We start from the raw sequence: 17,837 nt of genomic DNA, 5'->3' as shown, positions 1-17,837 counted from the left end.
GAGTTTAACAGTGAAGGAGGGGAAGGGGAAAAAGTGTGTTCAATGTTAAAACACTTGTAATCGACACTATAGGCCATTAAACGACTAAAATAAGGTGAAACTGAGTCAAATTTACCGTCTGCTGTAATATTAGGACTGTAATAGTCAAAATATGTTTACCGAAAGAGCATTTAAACTACGAATCAGAAGGTCAGATTCAATTTCTGTTTTTCTAAGTAGCCCTAGATTATTATTGACAAATCAATCTCTTTACACATGTTTATTGCTTGCAGCCTAACTTGTGATCAATGTACTGTAGTAGGACATTGTGAACTGAACTGGTTAAAGATTACGGCTGCCTCGTTTTCAGGTATCAATAAATTCTTTTTAATATTTGACACCAAAGCATCGGCAACACAATAATGTCTAACACATGGTAAGGTGAAGTGTTCTCGGACAGTTGATAATGACGTATCTATCATACTTTGATTGGTCAACACACACAAAAAAATGTAACATGGTTTAGACAATTAAGTTTCATGAAGTGCTCCACTGCTCAATTTGATTGCCACGTTGTAGCACCTTGCTTGTTTGACCTTAGTGTTGGGGCTTGTGCTCCTGTAAGTCACAGTACAGCCCCTAGAATAGGTTACCATAAGGTACACATCCACATAATTCACAGCCTAAAAAACAAGAGAAGTCTAAAACAAGAGAAGTCTAAAACACACAAGGTTACCTCCAAAATGCTATCAATGACGGTATGACCTTTGTAAGCAGTAGGTAATGTAAGAGAGTCTGTCATGATAACTCTGAGGAACTCAAACACACACTTTCTTGCTGGATGAGTACTCAGCAGGGTCCTAGATAGAGATGATACCAGCTCACCATGGTTCTCAAACAGTTCTTCATCTTCACTATCAACAAGCTGAAAATTTGTCAAATACAGAGAATTATTGTTAGATAGTTTAACAGCAAAGCTTTACATTGACTCTTTGACACTGCTGTTTGCATAATTCTTACCCTGAAAGAGAGCAAAGGGTAACAACCAGCGGTAGTCCAAAAGAGCTTACTGGCAGGTCACTTGCTTGTAATGATGAGTTGACGACCCAGTTCAATGGTGAATCGAAAGTGAAATCTCAGAGTTGAATATAGATCTATGCTTGACAGTAGTTTTTGGCATATTTCTCGAAATAGTGAATAGTAGGAGAACAATGAGAGAAGCACCCAATATCAATAAAAAAAACTTTTTGATAAGGAAATTGGTCTAAAGGTGGCTTTCAAACTTTCCCTGTAATTTTAATTCCCAGTAAAACCCTAGTTCACTGTACCTCTTGAAACTTTGCCATTTTCCTTGCCTTGGGAAACAGAACAGCAACTAGCTTCTCCAAGAATTCTTGAGTGCTGCACACAATACTGAAGGCAGTGATATTGCGATACAAGAATAACAGGAATTGAATGAGGGTAACTGGATACTCTCTCAGCCATGAATTATCCCCAGTATCTTCCCATGCCTGCAAGACAGAGAATTTATGCACATTTATTAGATCTGAGCTCGAAGAGTGTGGGAACTAAATTCGACATATCAAGACAGTTAAGTCTGCACCAACCTCATTCACCATGCTGTGTGCCATGGCAAGCAACACATATGCTGCTTCTGGGCAGTAAATGTTATATAAAACAGGCTGCTGAGGACTAGGGGTGGGAAGCTTAACTCCTGAAGATGAGGGGGACCAAAACACAGAATACAAACTGTCCCAGTCAAACTGGGCACCAGAATAAACATCTGAAACAACATAACAAACAAATCCTTGTGGATGAAATTGTAATTGATTTGTAAAAAAGGTAAAGGTCTGGTAAATCACACCTAATAGCAAGTAAATCCATTTCATCATATTTCTCACCTGACACAGGGTGCCCAAGCAAAAGGGCAATCACAAGGTGATAAATCTCTGGAATATCAATGTGTTTGGGTAGCAGCTTGTCCAGCATCAGAAATCCAGGAACACTGCAAACGTCCCTGTTAACCTGATATTTTTCTTGGTTGTCAGCAACAGAGCCCACATTAAAACCTGCACAGAAGAGTACATGAAAAAGGTACAAAGTAAAAAGTAAAGGACAGCTTGCGTAGCTTCTTTGACCCACCTACATGTTACATTTTCTTAGAAATACATGTATGACGTCCATAATATTTGCTAAAAAAGTTGTTTAAAAAAGGAGGAAAATAAATAATAAAGGACCATCCCACAACCCATATATTTTGTGTTTCAAGTAATTTCCTAAAGAAACAATTGTCTTAAGAAGAACCAATTTGTTTGTTCAAAATGGGGTTGCAAAGTTGATTATTAGGCACTCACAGATTATGTACTTGCAAAGGCATAATTTATTAAGTATTTTTAAAGCATTACCAGGTTAGTTTCTAAAGAAACTTTGTGCAGCTTCAGTGGAGGGGGCAGCACAAAAACAATGCACGGGACATTATCATCTGCTTCGCGTCTGAAAAATCATGCTTTGCTCGCCAAAACATTTTCTCCTGGGATTCTCGTCAGGTCGACTTGTGGCAAGTCACACGTTTTTATCCGTTGAAGACAGCAGTTCAGTCTGTCGAAAGCTCATAGTCTTTTTAAACTTTTTACCAGAGAACGATTATACTTATTTCTTATCAAACAAGTTGATTAAGGTAAATAACAACTCTAAGAAAGATTTGTGTGTTGACGTTTTTGAGGATTTACCCTCCATCACAGCTATGGTGAATAGACAGCTGTTCATTTCCCGGGGAAAAGTGCTTGGGTATCCAGCACTTACAAAATTTAATGTTGTTTATATTATTTTGATGTTATGGTCAAAAGACTTCAGTCAGCATGAATTTAGCTCTATGAAGATGCCTGTAAAACCCTGGTCCTTATTTCCCATCCCATCATCCCATGAGGATGACATAATGGTCAAAAACCATAGTGGTTTTATGCAGTTCCTTTCTTTTTAACATTGTAGACAGAATTTTTGTTACAAAGGTTAGAGAAAATGTGGTTACCTTAAATAAAAGAAAAAAGGTTGTGTAGCAACATTTCACAAGTCAATGTGCTTTGAGCAAAAATTAACATGCTTCATATTAATTTTGTACAATTAAGGCAACTGAAAACATGATTGTACTATGTTGTATCAAAGGAATCAGTCACTGAAGAAAGCACTCAGAAAGCTAGAGTCGTTGCTCTTACCTGCCACAACGTAAGTGGTTTTATTAAGCATAATGTCAGTGCCATCAAGCCAGCTGCCAGTGCTGAGTCCCTCCTTAAACCTGTTAAGTGTAGGCAAACTGCTTAGAATGGTCACAAGGATACGAGTTGCACGGACCACGGTAGTGTTGTGAAGATGTGCTTGCAAAAACAAAAGCAGCCAGTCAAATCCCAGGGTTTCCTGAAGAGCATCTGAAAAACTGAACAAATAATACCCAGGGTTTGTTTCATTGAAAAGAAAGGACAATCTTCAAATAAAAGCACTGTGTTCCTTTTTTTTTTAATGCTGATTTGTAGCCAACATTATCCCTAAAACTGTTTAACTGTTTAATATGTGGTCCATGTTAGACCAAGAAAATCCAATACCATAGCAATGATTTTCTTTGAGACGTACCTCGTACCTTTAATTTCTTTATCATTATAATATACGTGTGAAAGCAGCATGGTAAGTGATTATGGTGGTGGACTTGTAATCCAGATTTCCAGACTTCAAGTCCCCCGCTGAAGTGAAGTGAAGCTATTAGACTCTCCCCTCAGGGCTTTTCAGGACTAATTTACAATGCTTTACGGGGGACTTTAGCCAGACTGCTTATTACACAGTTTACAGTTAACTTTTAAATGTTGCTATTCAGAGTGACTTAAAGTGGAATGAACACATCGCATCAGTAGTTGCTAAGGCATCGAAACGCTTGCACATCCTACGTGTTTTACGTCCGGGCAGTGTCCCAGCAGCTTAAGTGTAGAACGGAGTGGCATAAAAGAAGCTTTTTTCCTAGCGCAATAATTTCTTTTAATAATAATATTTAGAATCTACATTTTTATATATTTTTTATATTCAATATGGTTTTTGATGTTTTTTTTAAATTGTAAATACACATTGTAATTCATTTTTAAATGCGAAAATGTGTTTTTAGGAAGTGAAAGATGCCCCTGTCCAGATAAGGTCAGACCACAACAATGGGGACTACATCCCTTATTCTTATCGAATAGTGAGTGGGTTCTTTAACGTCCCATACTATTTAATTTCCAACAAGGGCTATGAGATGGGACCTCTGGTTTGCAGTCCTTATCTGAGAAGACTTGAAAGTCTAACCATTAATTTGCAGATGTAATTACAAAGGCAGCACTTTCTCCTCAGTTCAAGACCCTGAATGTTGGTCCTCCTGCATGACAGCCTGATGCTCAACCAACTGAGCCACTGGTGTGCAGCTGCAATCGGCGTCAAAATTGTTGAGACACTCTTATCCTTTAGAGTCGATTTCAAGCTCGGTGCGAAAATGGCCCCCTCCCCTGCACCTTTGGACAATGTTGTGTTTTTCTGTTTTCTACGAGCCTTGTCGACAGCGGTACAACATTGATTAGGGTGGAGGAGGGAGGGGTATCGCGGAAACATACTGTTTGGACAAGTTTTCTTTGCAAACAATGAATATTTCGTTGCCAGTGTGCTCTGTTGGCAACTGTCTCAACTAATTTTGTCGCCGATTGTCTGTTTCAGAAAACGTCTTTTATACCCTTTATACGGGCACCTATAGTCCACTCTGTCTGTCAATATGACCACATGAGTGAAAGACTTTTTACTGGTCTAAAAAAATGTGGATAGTTTATTATTCTTGTTTTCAAATGTGACAAATGCGTTGTCCTGTGCGAAGCGAAGATTGTGACGTAAGTGCAAGGGACCTGTTCATTTTTGCCTTCTTTTATACGCTATTTGTGAGTAGCATTAAAGTATGGATTTGGTAAAGGGTTATGCCTCTAACACCAGTTCATCAGAAGAAGCGGATTTTGTTGGTCGAAGCGGTGTCGCAGATGAACGCGAAACAGACATGGTGGCTGTTACAGCCGGGGAACACAGTTACTTTCCACGCTCAAATTGCTACGTCGGTGCAAAAAGACCTTCCACCTTGTCGCAGATGCTTTGCAGAGCTGGTTTTGGTGGGAAATGAATGTTTTTGGGAGAAAGGAAACAATATTTTCTCATTTACCACAAGTAACCACGAGTAACCACAAGATTATTATAAAAAGATAATGTAATTATTCTACTTGTTAATTATGGTTACTCGAGGTTACTCGTGGTTACTCGTGGCCACTCCTCCGCGGAGTTCCTAAATCAGAGTACAGCACTGTTTGCTGTTCTTTTTTTGTCCCAGGAGTTATAAACTGTCTTTGCTATTAATTTTATATTTCCCTCTTTTTTATGGCTCATACCCCTTGTAACAGGTTGAAATGGAATTATGTATGGTGAATTTCAAAAGGGAATGCTAAACGTCACGCAATGTTCCGAAAGTATCACTTTATTTCAAGGTATGTCAAATCTAAAACACTGCACAAATCGTCTTGAAATTATCATTATTTAGTACGATGTCCTTTCTCTCAATAATAAGCGTTTGTGGTGTGAACTTAACTTCGCTGGACGTTCGACATTCACATTTTGGCCGTTGTAATTGACGTTCTCGGTAGTGATTACTTGCATTAAAATTTCTCATTTTTTAGAATGCGGTACATAGAAGCCCGTGAGATATCACTTTCCCTGACAATATCATTCACTTTCCGCCCTTCGCAAATAGATGGCAAGCGTATACATGCCCTTATCTCGTTAGAAATGTTTTGTGTGAAAACCATGTTCGACACTGAAATGTCTGCAATCACACCAGTGATTGTTACATCACCGTAATAAAGAAAAAGGTGATTTATATATGTTCTGATTCCTATATGACATGACAACGCATAAAGACGCTATTAAAATGTGTATATTTCATATATTAATGCAAAAAAAAGCTTATCAGAAGTCGTCGTTACACTTCATACAAAGTTTTTTCATACAGACAATCGGCGTCAAAATTGTTGAGACACTCTTATCCTTTAGAGTCGATTTCAAGCTCGGTGCGAAAATGGCCCCCTCCCCCGCACCCCCAGGACAATGTTGTGTTTTTCTGTTTTCTACGAGCCTTGTCGACAGCGGTACAACATTGATTAGGGTGGGGGAGGGAGGGGTATCGCGGAAACGTACTTTTTGGACAAGTTTTCTTTGCAAACAATGAATATTTTGTTGCCAGTGTGCTCTGTTGGCAACTGTCTCAACTAATTTTGTCGCCGATTGTGGCCACTGGGTGGATTTCCCAATGACTCTGCGCAAATCCTGGAACATAGAAGCAAGTTTCTTCAAGACTCTCAAGTCTTCTCATATTATAGTAATGTTACTGTAGTGGAGACCACATGGGCAAGTTCTCAGGTTGCCATTCCAAGTTCCCAGAGTTTGAGTTAGGGTTACCCTAACCCTAACCCTAGGACAGTATTGCTACCAACAATGATATATTTATTTATGACAGTACCTCTGATCCAGTTCACCTACTTCAGCATGGATCAAACAAAGAATAAGTTCAAGCATGACATTTCGCAAGCAGATACGCCGTGGAGACCACACCTCCTCGCCTCCTACCACCTCATCGCTGGTTTCACTTTGTGTTACAGCATCCAGTTTAAGTTCATTTTCATTCAAAGGATTGCCTGGTAAAGTTGACACCAGAAACTGGCCAAACCTGAGAACCAGATTAATTGAGTTCTGAGCAAAAGGAGTTTAAAAAATAATATAGTTAGTTTTAGATTGTGCTCCAGTTACAGTTGACCATTGCGCAAAAATCCAATCCAACCGTTATTGCGCAGGTGCAATGTACTGCTGAGCTCATTTTTTCCTGAAAAGGTGTTACATTTATTCTATTATAAGGGGCTGGTTTTAAACCCGAATGCTATTCAATTCATACCAAAAGTCAAATAAGCCACACAAAAAATAGGATTGCTAACTCTTTTGTATGTTAAAGCAATAATATCATTTTGCAAACCTCAAAAGGTTTTTCCTGTCACTTGTGTTGCTTAACAGCACTGATAAAACACTGGCAATAGTATGTGCTGTTGCATCTGTCACACTGTCATCTTGCAGAACAAACAACAGCTTGGGCACCAAATTGAGCTTCTGCATCAGTTCAGCATTTGTTACGGATTCACTGAACACACAAAATTCACATCAACTTAGGTGATATCAAAGGATCATACCCTTAATCAAAAGATGTAAGAACATTAATGATGAGAAAGATCTGCAAAATAATAATTGTCTGATCAAACCCAGTGAGAATTCTCTCCTTTTCAGGTTGTGATAAGGAAAAAATAAAATCTTCATCAAATTGCATCACAGAAAGCACTTGAAATGTTTCCAGCAAGTACCTTCCTGGTCCTAAAAGTTCCAAAAAATGTGAGAATAGTGAACGTTGCAAGTCAGCTGGGGCTTCTCGCCACACCTAAGAAAAAAATGCAAGATTAATTCCATATGCATTCTTGGTTGAAATGACCTTGGAAAATAATTACTATATACACACAGTGATGAAATTTGAAAAGACCGTAGGAGGCTAAACCAATACTTAATTATCAGTATTAAATCCTTTGTCTACTCTACACTCAGCAACAACGGCAGACATTTATAAGTAGAACACAACAATAATGCCACTTACTTCTAAATCACAGAGGAGGTCCTTAAACGCTACTCTGTTGGGTATTACAGATGATTCTCTGTCGCTGTCCACTGTCCCAACCAAAGCAAATGTTAAGTGAAGAATGTGGGTGTTCAACAAATGTTTCTTTCTTCGTAGTAGCAATGCTAGGATCTAAAAGATTTTTAAAAGAACAGGGCATTAAAAATTCTTAGCAAAATCAAAAAGGGAAGTCATGTGCCATGTTGTTTAGGGTCACCATACAGATTCAATTTGAAGACGACAACAGATAGGAATCTAAGCCTAAGAGATCAATAAATTTATTGATCTCCAAAATGTATGCATCATGATTAACAGCACACTGTCAGGTAACTGCAATTATTTAGAGTTTTAGAGTTTGTGTTAATTTGGACTGATACTGTAAAGCTATTCTTTTGTAACACAGACCTGATAACCTCTAACTCTTTCCATATCTCTTCTTGCAGATGGATTACTCCTAAGGACACAACTCAGAGCTTTAACGGATGCATACAATCCTTCAACACTGGTTGCCATAGCAACTAGGCCCAGCATAGCTGAAACACCACCAATGCATTCCACGAGCTTTGAAACTGGGTTCGGACAGAATGTTCTCACTCCAGAACAACCAATAATGATAGCGCCTATACTCCGTGAAGCACCTTGAAGGTGTGCAGCTGTGTTGTGAATTAAGCGCACCGGTGTGGTGTTATCATGGGTCGATAAACCAAGCTAATAATGAGACCAAAAGAAAATGTCAGTCAAGGCAAAGCTGCTGTAACTCAAAATGAAACTTGGGATACTTTCACATGGGTTCAGAAACATTTGTACCAGGACTGCCAATTTACAACAACAATATAACATTTATTTTTACTGCAAATTGCACAAATATGAAGTTTTACAACTTGAAATTAAAATGAAAGTACAAACAGTAACTGATGGACCAAAAAGACTTCAGCGCTAAACTACTGGAGTTGCATGACTACCATGGAATTCAGAAATTAAAAATGCATAACTATAACAGAAGAGAAAAGAGAAAAGAGACTCCAGGAGTTAATAATCTACACACTTCAATGAAAATCATCAAGGAAATTTTTTAAGGGTGTCTTGTGAGTCCAAACTGTTGCCATGGCAATGTTATGGCAATGCTAACATATTATTAATCTAATTATGAGAGAACCTTTTTTTCCAAGTTTCAAAACCCTTATACCAAATTCTCTTACCTACACTGTAGTACATACTATGGTGTAGGTTTCTCAAGTAGAACTTGAGATGAATATAAAAAACATAATTTATTGGAAGATGAGAAAAAAATCCACTATATAACAAAAAACTCAGGATAGGTCACTAAGTTTCAAGATATTGCAGATTTATTTCTGGTTTTCAGGATTTTAGATCACATTTTTATTTCTGGTCTTCCATTTGGGTTAGGTTAGGGTTTAGGGTTAACTTGCTAGTGTGTAACCCACTTATCTCAACAGATAGCCTTTAAAAGATGTCAAAAATTGGAAGCAACGAATGAACGAACAATAAAAGAAGCTTTTCATATTCAAAGAGAACAAACTTCTCTTAATCAACAACTGCATCACGTAAACCTAAAACTATCCTTTTAATTCTCACATTGTCATGTTTTATGTACATTCCGTTGTTACTGGCATAATTAGCACTTTTTCCGTACTTATAAATTCAACTTAACGCTTTGTACATTAATCAACTGAAGATGACAGAAGTTTCTGTGGAAACATGTCTTGTAATTTCAAAAGTTTTGTCATTTTCTTTAAAAAACTGGCATTCTATGCATTGCTTTACTAGTTGGAGACCTGATGCTGGTTTTTGATAGTAAGTGACTGCTCACTGGAACAATTCATTTCTCTAAAATTTAACAAACCAATCACAATTGTTTAGATATTCACACCTTCCTGTAAAGACAGAACAAGAAAGTACCCAGAGGGAACGTCTCAAGTTGACGGTGGTCTGTTGTTTTGCTCAATTTGTGCAACGTAGTGGTTGATCATCTATGAAAGTTTGTGGTGGGTCACAAGCTCCTTGTAGCTGAGTCGTGACACTAAATTGCCAAAATTAGCCATCTCTGATTTCAATAATTGAAAATGAAACAACAGATGAATTATTTCTGATCAGATGTTTTCATCATTCCTTTGTGCTCCAGTATGTCCTTGAACAGCAAAAAATGGATTGTGCTCCTCTTAGACCACACAAGACACAGTTAAATTAGCTAAAACGAAATCACATCATTTGCTGCATAATAGACCTTTCTTGCCACATAAAGAAACTTGAAAGTGCTAAATAATTTCCAATTTTTTTTTCGCACCCTATAAGAAGTCCTGGTAAATTGCTACGGTAAAATGATACAACCCCTTCCAATCATTCAGTCCTCATGGTTTGTGTACTCGACTCTGGATCGAGTGGTCCGGGTTCGATCCCTGGCCTGGGACATTGTGTTATGTTCTTGGGCAAGACACTGTACCTCACAGTACCTCTCTTCACCCAGGTGTATAAATGGGTACCGACAAATCTAATGCTAGGGAAAACCTTGCGATGGACTGGTATCCCATCCAGGGAGGAGTAGCCTTCTAGGCTTATAGCAGATTTTACCTTACCCTCCCATCATTCAATGCTGCTGCCTTCAACTAGCAAAAATGCAACACTATCAAGGGGAAGTTTATGTACAACCACCGCATTCCAAGGATGGGACAGCTGTACACAAGCTATCATGGTGGAGTGGGAGAGAGAAGGCTTGGTAAGTATAGCAGAAGGTAGTGATAAACTGCTTGGCACTGATAAAATGTGCAAGTGCCCCAACAATTTTGACCAAGAATGAAAATTGACCCTCATTTCCAGTGTTATCTAAAATTAATCATTAACAGGTATGGATAAAAAGAGTTTGGAGACAAAGCAAACTGTGAGCCAAACTACAAAGGATAAAATCTACCCTTATCCTAATGAGTCCATTAAATAAAAGGTGACATCAAATTTATGTGAGATTCCTGTACAGATATTTGTCTTGAATACTTGAAGAGGATACTGATAGCCTTGCATAAGGTCAAAATAAACCACAAAGAATACAAAAAAAGGAAACTCTGTAAGAAAGCATTTTAAACTTGATAATTATTTGCAATACCTCTCTTGCTACTGCTTTTGTGTCAGTTTTCTGGAAATGTTTTCTAATCTTTGCCAGGGTTAACACTGATTTGGCATGCCCATGAACACCAAACATGACTTTGTCTTCGCTAACAAGTGGTTCAACCCCTTCACTACCATACTGTAAAAAAGAAAAGAAAGCATTATTTTATGTATCATTCATTTTCTTTGAAAGAATTGATTTCACCAAAGGCTAAATTAACAAATAATATTATTTTTGTGATCCAATGCACTATCACTCAACTGTACTTAAGTAATATTTATTACCAAGACTATTTGATACAAAATTAATGACTTGGCAATAAAATGACAGTGGTAACTCTCTAATAAAATATAAATTTTTAGATGTTTTTATTCTCTTTGCTTAACTAAATACCTCGTATCACAAAAATAAAGGACAGACGTGGCCAATGGAATGCTGATGTTGAGTATCAAGTTCACAAACTCTGCGACCACGTTGTATTACATGTATATCAGGGTTTGAGCCAGGCCATGCCATTGCGCCAATCCCGCACTAATATTGCAATTGTCCCTCAAAAAAAACAGCCAAGGGAACAATTTGTCCCCTTCAAAATCTGGGGGGAAAACTCAGAAGGAAGCACACAAGAAGAGATACAGTTCAGTACAAAAATTAGACGCTGAAACACAGACCAGGGGAGGAATTTTATCAGATGTTCAAAGTTCACTTTAAATTCACTTTTCAGTCATGCTCTACTGAATATGTACAATGTACGTCTCATGCTCAACCAAGCATGAAGCAGCTGGGAATTTAATTTTCACTGACAGTGAAAATGTATTCATACAACAGTGTATTCCCAGGAGGGAGACTCCAGTTGACAACGGGCAGGGATGATCATCGTATCTTTTAAGGGTCAAAATCAAGGATCTGGTATCTTTAGGGTGACTAAAGGGTTTTTGGGTCACCAAAGTCTAAGCTGGTTTCTTATAGGGTATCTTTTTAAGATAATAACATATTACATAAGAATAACAGCAACATCAGCATTTAAATTTGCTTCTATCATTTAATTATGTCCAATTATTAACATGTAACTTAACTTATGGTATCTTTTAGGGTAAATATCTTATGTTGCCATGCCCATCTTCGCAAGACTATTGTATCTTTTGGGGTTATTTTTGAAAATGTCTGACGATCATCCCCTCCCCCCTACAATATCTGGTAATTCCCCCTCCCCCCCCCCCCCCCCCCCCCGAGTGTATTACATGTAATGAGGAAGAAACAGATGAGGGTCAAAAGAAACCAACGAAATCACGATCTTTCCAGACAACTTGGTTGCGAGATCACAATATTGGTCGCGCTATGAAAAGGAGGTGATGTTCCGCTATTTTTGTTGGAAGCTTAAAAAACAAACCCCTTTGCATCTGGACTAGGGAGTACATGTATAAAACACAGTCATTGATTGTTGGTTTAAATATGAACAGAAAAGTCTTGACACCATTTACTTAACCCTAACCCTAACCTGTTTGAATGTAAGAAAACAGAAACAAAAATTGATTGTCCCCCTAAAAATGAAAATGTCCCCCACAATTGTAGCCAAGGGGAAAAACTGTCCCCCAGTGATTAAATCCTACATTGTATCTCAAACCCTGATTATATGCTACAAACTCATACGGTACATGTATATTTAGTTCAAGTTTGTAAATGTGATACAACACTACAGCGTCTATTGTAAACAGTACTTCTGTACAGTCAATTCAAATTTTTGTCCCATAAATGACAGTGAAAACACAAGGGTTACCTAACTCATGTCACTTACCACTCTGAGATGGCCTTCAGGAAAAGGAGCCTGGAAACTTCCAACATAGTTTGGTCCCAGTCTATACATTTCGTCTGCAATGGCACCTGATAGTGGTTCTTCTATCAAATGTGTGGGACCAAGTTTCCATAACAGCCGTGAGCACCTACGATATTTAGGATCAGGAGGAGTGCCTATGTAAGCAGAAATGTATGGAACCACACTGATGACTGAGGAATCTGAACCAGCAACTGCAGCTTGAATATACTTCAGCTGTAAATAACAAAAATTGCATTGCATCATAAGTTCTTTTGTCTTGGTGACGATAGCAACCATTTCCTACAGATTACAGCATTCATGCCACCCTTTGTGGAATCCAGAAAAGGCTTAGAATTCAAAATGAACTCACTCTGCAAGTAGCCACATGTTTCCCATCCACAAACAAAGCACAAGTGCTATTTCTAATCAATGCTTTGTTGAGCACTACCATCACATGGTGCCATCGCCCTTCCTCTAACAACTGGTCACTTAGAAACCTTGCTTCAGTATGGTCATTTTCACGCAGTGCCTGTGCAGCAGCTGAATCAGCATCACCTATGCAACAGCTTTCATCTGTACAAACCTATGATTCAGAAGTCATTAGAAAAAAATATGATCTCAAGAGCCAGAAACAACAACCAAGAGGAAGAAATAGACAAAGGCTGAAAGGAAGAGAAACAATTTTTTTCCATTCTCATAGCAATGCCATTGTTTTCATCTCCAACATTAAGGCAGTTTACTCCAGAGCAATGACGCAGTTCCTGGACCATAATTTGCTGAGGATTGCACAAAATATAACACAAAAGACTTAAGTGCAGTATATTGTAATCCAATGTAGATACTCCTACTCCTGTATAATGTAGGACTCTTTATGCTAGGGCTTACGGTAGTTAAGTGAGCTACAATCTCAGTCATAAATCTACCACTGTCAGTAATGTGTCGGTATCATGTCAGCTGACAGTTGGCCGACAGGTTACCAACAGCCGAACATGGGAGCTATTGTTCACTTTTACCGAATGTACCTGTGTGAGAAATTATGTAAATGATTGCTTGGCAACTGGTAAGGAAATCACGAAAAAATATTTCAAAATTCCAAGAACCTGCAACCTTAGTAATGCTGGTCGAGGCTCTAACCATTTGAGCTACTAGAAATCCTGATGAGTTCTAATCCCTGCCAAGATCGTGACACCAGACCATCTTAGAACCTTCTCGCTCATGTTAATGTTGATCGCACAAAGAGTTTCACGATTCTTCGAAACACACCATAATCTTGAGAGAACATTCAAGTGTAGAATTCAACAAACTCAAACAAAAAGAAAAACAGCTTGGCTTGCCTGAAAAGATTTTCATAACCACACTTCATATAATTATTTGAATTAGTAAGAATGTCACTTTTGAGGCCACTGACATTTAAGTGTGTGATTTTAGAGTCAACTGAAAGTTTGAAAAATGTAAAAGAATTCTGTGCTGGATGGCAAAGCTTGCCATCCAGCAGCCATTTTCCATATAATCTCAGTTATTAATTTTTTTTTAAGCATTAAAATCACAGTAAAATTTCTCACCTAAATGTCAGTGGCCTCAAAATTGGCATTCTTAGTACTAATTTCATCATGCTCTTTCCATTTTTGGCATATAATTTTTGTACCACACCCATTTTTTATGATTGACATGGTCATGCAAGGGCCTATTGTTACCATTTAACGACTGCCAAATCAAAAGCAGAATGTGGCTTTAGTTGACGATTGATTGGGTTGCACGTGTGTGCAAATAGATCAATGTGAGTGGATTAAAAGTGGTACATCTTTTTACATCCTTCTTAAAATTAACTTTACATTAATGCACTTTTATCATTAAATCAAAATAATGTAATGAGGGACGCACCACTAGCATTCTATCTTTAGCTGAAATACTAATCATCAAGCATGGAACATTTATTGCGATCTTCTCACTGCCACTACGGAACTGTCGCATGATAGTCAACAATCTAATAGGATGTCGGTCTTCTGTTGTATCACTGTAGTGATCAACACAAATCCATGACACAAATGTTAAGCCAGCTTGTGGAGGAAACATCCTTTCCCCTACTCCAACACCTGGGACTCCACCCATCACTGCCGCAGGAGCCATGACTGAGCTGACCGTTGCAATCCCTGTAACAAACATAAAATAAAATTTGAAGTAGAATTTTGTCAGCCAGTCATAAAAGCAAAGACTGCACTGGCCACTGCAATCATTAACACAATCTTGTTTTCAATTTCTCCCACTTGAATTGTCCCCAAACTTGAAATAATTAACCCTTTGACATCCAAACCTGCCTAAACCGGCCAGACTTAGTACTTTACTCTGTCTAACGCCAGACGATTCTACTTGTCAATGGGGAACCCCTCACCCTGCTAGCAGAGCCTTTCTTTTGCTTGCTCGATTTTGGGTTTCTTGAGAAAGGCTCTGCATGAATCGAGTAGGATCTTTATTGAATATGTGCTGCATGTTGCCAGGATACAGTCTTGAACCCAAGCCTAATATGCCAGATCTCGCCGCCATCTTGGTTTTTCATGGTACAGTGGGCTCAATTATAACCATCGGTTTTGTCACTAAATGGATGCTCGCACGAGAAAAACAGGTTTGACGAGAGAAAACAAGATTGACTAGTCCAGAAGTTCGGGCTGCGGCGGCTTCAAAGAGTTGACGCGATTCGGGCAGAGCCTCCTTTTCTCCTCCTCAGTAAAGAAAAAGACAAGAGGAGGCTCTGCTCGCAGGGTGGGAACCCCTGGTTGTCAATGGGTTTAATTAATTTAAAAATAATTTTCCTTTGTTCATACCATTGCCATGGGGTTTGGAATGCATCATTATGCACCATTTCATGCAGAAAATCTGGCTTTGATTTGACCAAAAAGCATTGTGATGATTTTGCTGAGGGCCCCTCAATTTTGGTGTTATTTGCTAGAAAAAGTCCAGAAACTCAAGATAAACCTTACCAGCTGACACCTGTGGAGCAATTGCAGGCAAAAACATACAGCCAAAGCCATCTACATTCATGTCAAACTCAACAAATGAGGGACAGTCGCTTGTACCATGTGCTCTTGCATCCCTTGGTGTTGTCATAGAGACTACACATTTTACACGGGTTAGAGGAACAGCACCTCCACCAAAGCACTGCAGTGGCATTTCTTTCTCCTCATTATCATGTCTATCCTCATCCTTTTCACTGTCATCTACATGTACAACACCATTTTCCTCATTAAGTATTGCATTCAATGGCTCCTTAAAATTGCTGCAGCTGTCTGAAGGATCTAGGTTACTCTCTACAATTTGTAAAGATAGTTTCACAGAGATGTCATTACAAATTAGTTGAGAAGCTTTGTGTGGAGGGTCTGTGCTAACAGTTTCAGCTATGGGCATTGCTGAGCTATCACCATTAGTTTCAGTGTTCTGTGTCTTTATAGAGCTGATATCAATGTATTCAGCATTTGCTTCGAGATTGGTAATAGGAAATGTCTCCGTACTTTGCACAATTTCACCTGGTTCTGTAGATGGTATATCAACATCACTATCAACTATAATATTGCTACTGGTGTTGCTAGATTCAACTTCAATGCTCTTGAGTTCTACTGAGTCATCAGTCTTGTTTTCAATGGCTTGCTCTTTGACATCTAAAATAACAGTGTCTTCACCCTGGTCAATACAAGAAACAACTTGATCTGTATTGCTGATGATGTCTATATCCACCCCATCAACTTCAGCTGTTGGTATATCTTGTCCCTGACCACTGGCTTTCAACATCATTTGATATCCCTGGTTGCACAAGTCTAAGTCACAAATGGATCCAGAGGAGTTGTCCAAGTTATTAGCAGTTGGCTTTGGTCTCCTTGGTGGGCGTTGTGGTGGAGTGTCATCATCAGCATCACTAGCAAACTTAGGACTTTGGTCAGAAATGACTTTGTTGGAAGTGTCTTTTGTCACTATCAAGTATTCTTCCTCATCAGAGTTTGATTCAACATCTGAAGCAGACTCTGAGCTTGACACTAACATACTAAGCATAACATCTCTAAATGTCAATGTATTAGAACGTAAATCAGGGGTTGTTGTGTCTGAAAGTCGTCTATTGACAATCTCAGATAGTTTCCTTGGAGTTACATAATGAATATCAGTTGGTTTATTAGGTGACTCCTTGATTAGCTCATTCCTAAATACTTGATTGCTTGAAAGATCTTGGGTTTCCCCTTTCTTATCATTTGTTTTTTCTGCAAGAGTATCTTTGCTCAACTTTGTAACAGTCATAATATTTTCATCCAGAGTTTCAAAGGATCGGCTGTAAAGTGGTGATCCAAGCCTGAGAAAGTCCCTGGGATTAAAAAAAACGTAAGTCAAAAAACAATTTACTGGTGGGCCTCACATTTGAAACTACAAAATTCTGGCTCACATAAATGACAACTATACCAAATTCAGATAACAGGGGGTATAATGAGGATATCAAATGCAATTGACTTCTTTTCCAGAACATTCCTTAAAATGCTCTGTTATATCACCACCATTTTAGCCAAATACATGTAAAAAAAAATGTAAATGCTTTGTTTATAGTGGAAGTGCACTTAGCTATCCAAGCTAGTTTACAGGCTCTCCACTGTTAACAAGCCGGGTGAAAATAACAATTCAAACTTAACAGAAACATTATTAAGAACCACAACTGGCGGGAGGCAACCAGTTGGCTATTTACAAAGCATGGTAGAGTTGAATCTGGCACAACCAGAAACAAACCCAAGCCAGACGTTAGAACAGGATTTGAACCCGGAGCAGCCGCATGCAAACCCAACGCTCTAACCACTGGACCACACTGCCTCCTATGTACAAGCACTTTTACCAATCTTTACAAAAAAGCTATTAAAACATCAGAAAATAAATTGAAAATATATAGAGCATGTGGCCGTGTAACAAGATGTGTCAAAAATGTCAATACCTCAACACTGTTGGTGTCAGTGACTGTGAAGCAAGTCGTTCAAACATCCTTTGAAGAGGAGCATGCAATGGATGTTCCTCGGTGATAAGGGCAACTTCACATCGATCAAGAATCTGTTGAGGAAGCCCTGCTTCACACATGACTTGCTGATTGTGTTCACATTTTAACAAGTTTTGAAGATGAGAGATCCAGTACAACTGCAGTTCCAGGCAACCCTGCAAAACAA

At 38.5% G+C, this 17,837-nt stretch overlaps 1 protein-coding gene across 1 annotated transcript in view; it reads right to left on the bottom strand.

Annotated features, from left to right (window-relative positions):
- LOC138033593 (WD repeat and FYVE domain-containing protein 3-like) overlaps window positions 1-17,837 on the bottom strand; it is a 65,878-nt gene that overhangs the window by 30,849 nt on the left and 17,192 nt on the right. Inside the window, exons 10-25 of the mRNA XM_068881384.1 lie at window positions 17,612-17,826; window positions 15,633-16,999; window positions 14,539-14,807; window positions 13,028-13,240; window positions 12,640-12,891; window positions 10,845-10,985; window positions 8,135-8,437; window positions 7,709-7,861; window positions 7,425-7,498; window positions 7,046-7,207; window positions 6,539-6,745; window positions 3,192-3,409; window positions 1,881-2,048; window positions 1,587-1,762; window positions 1,308-1,490; window positions 716-904 (exon numbers count right to left, since the gene is read on the bottom strand). Of these exons, the coding sequence (XP_068737485.1) occupies window positions 716-904; window positions 1,308-1,490; window positions 1,587-1,762; window positions 1,881-2,048; window positions 3,192-3,409; window positions 6,539-6,745; window positions 7,046-7,207; window positions 7,425-7,498; window positions 7,709-7,861; window positions 8,135-8,437; window positions 10,845-10,985; window positions 12,640-12,891; window positions 13,028-13,240; window positions 14,539-14,807; window positions 15,633-16,999; window positions 17,612-17,826 (4,290 nt within the window). The remainder of the gene's footprint in view (window positions 1-715; window positions 905-1,307; window positions 1,491-1,586; window positions 1,763-1,880; window positions 2,049-3,191; window positions 3,410-6,538; window positions 6,746-7,045; window positions 7,208-7,424; window positions 7,499-7,708; window positions 7,862-8,134; window positions 8,438-10,844; window positions 10,986-12,639; window positions 12,892-13,027; window positions 13,241-14,538; window positions 14,808-15,632; window positions 17,000-17,611; window positions 17,827-17,837) is intronic.

The sequence above is a fragment of the Montipora capricornis genome, chromosome 14 (assembly GCF_036669925.1).
Source record: "Montipora capricornis isolate CH-2021 chromosome 14, ASM3666992v2, whole genome shotgun sequence".
Lineage (NCBI taxonomy): Eukaryota > Metazoa > Cnidaria > Anthozoa > Scleractinia > Acroporidae > Montipora > Montipora capricornis.
Note: the sequence above shows the minus strand (reverse complement) of the source record. Positions and strands in the feature narration are given on the sequence as shown.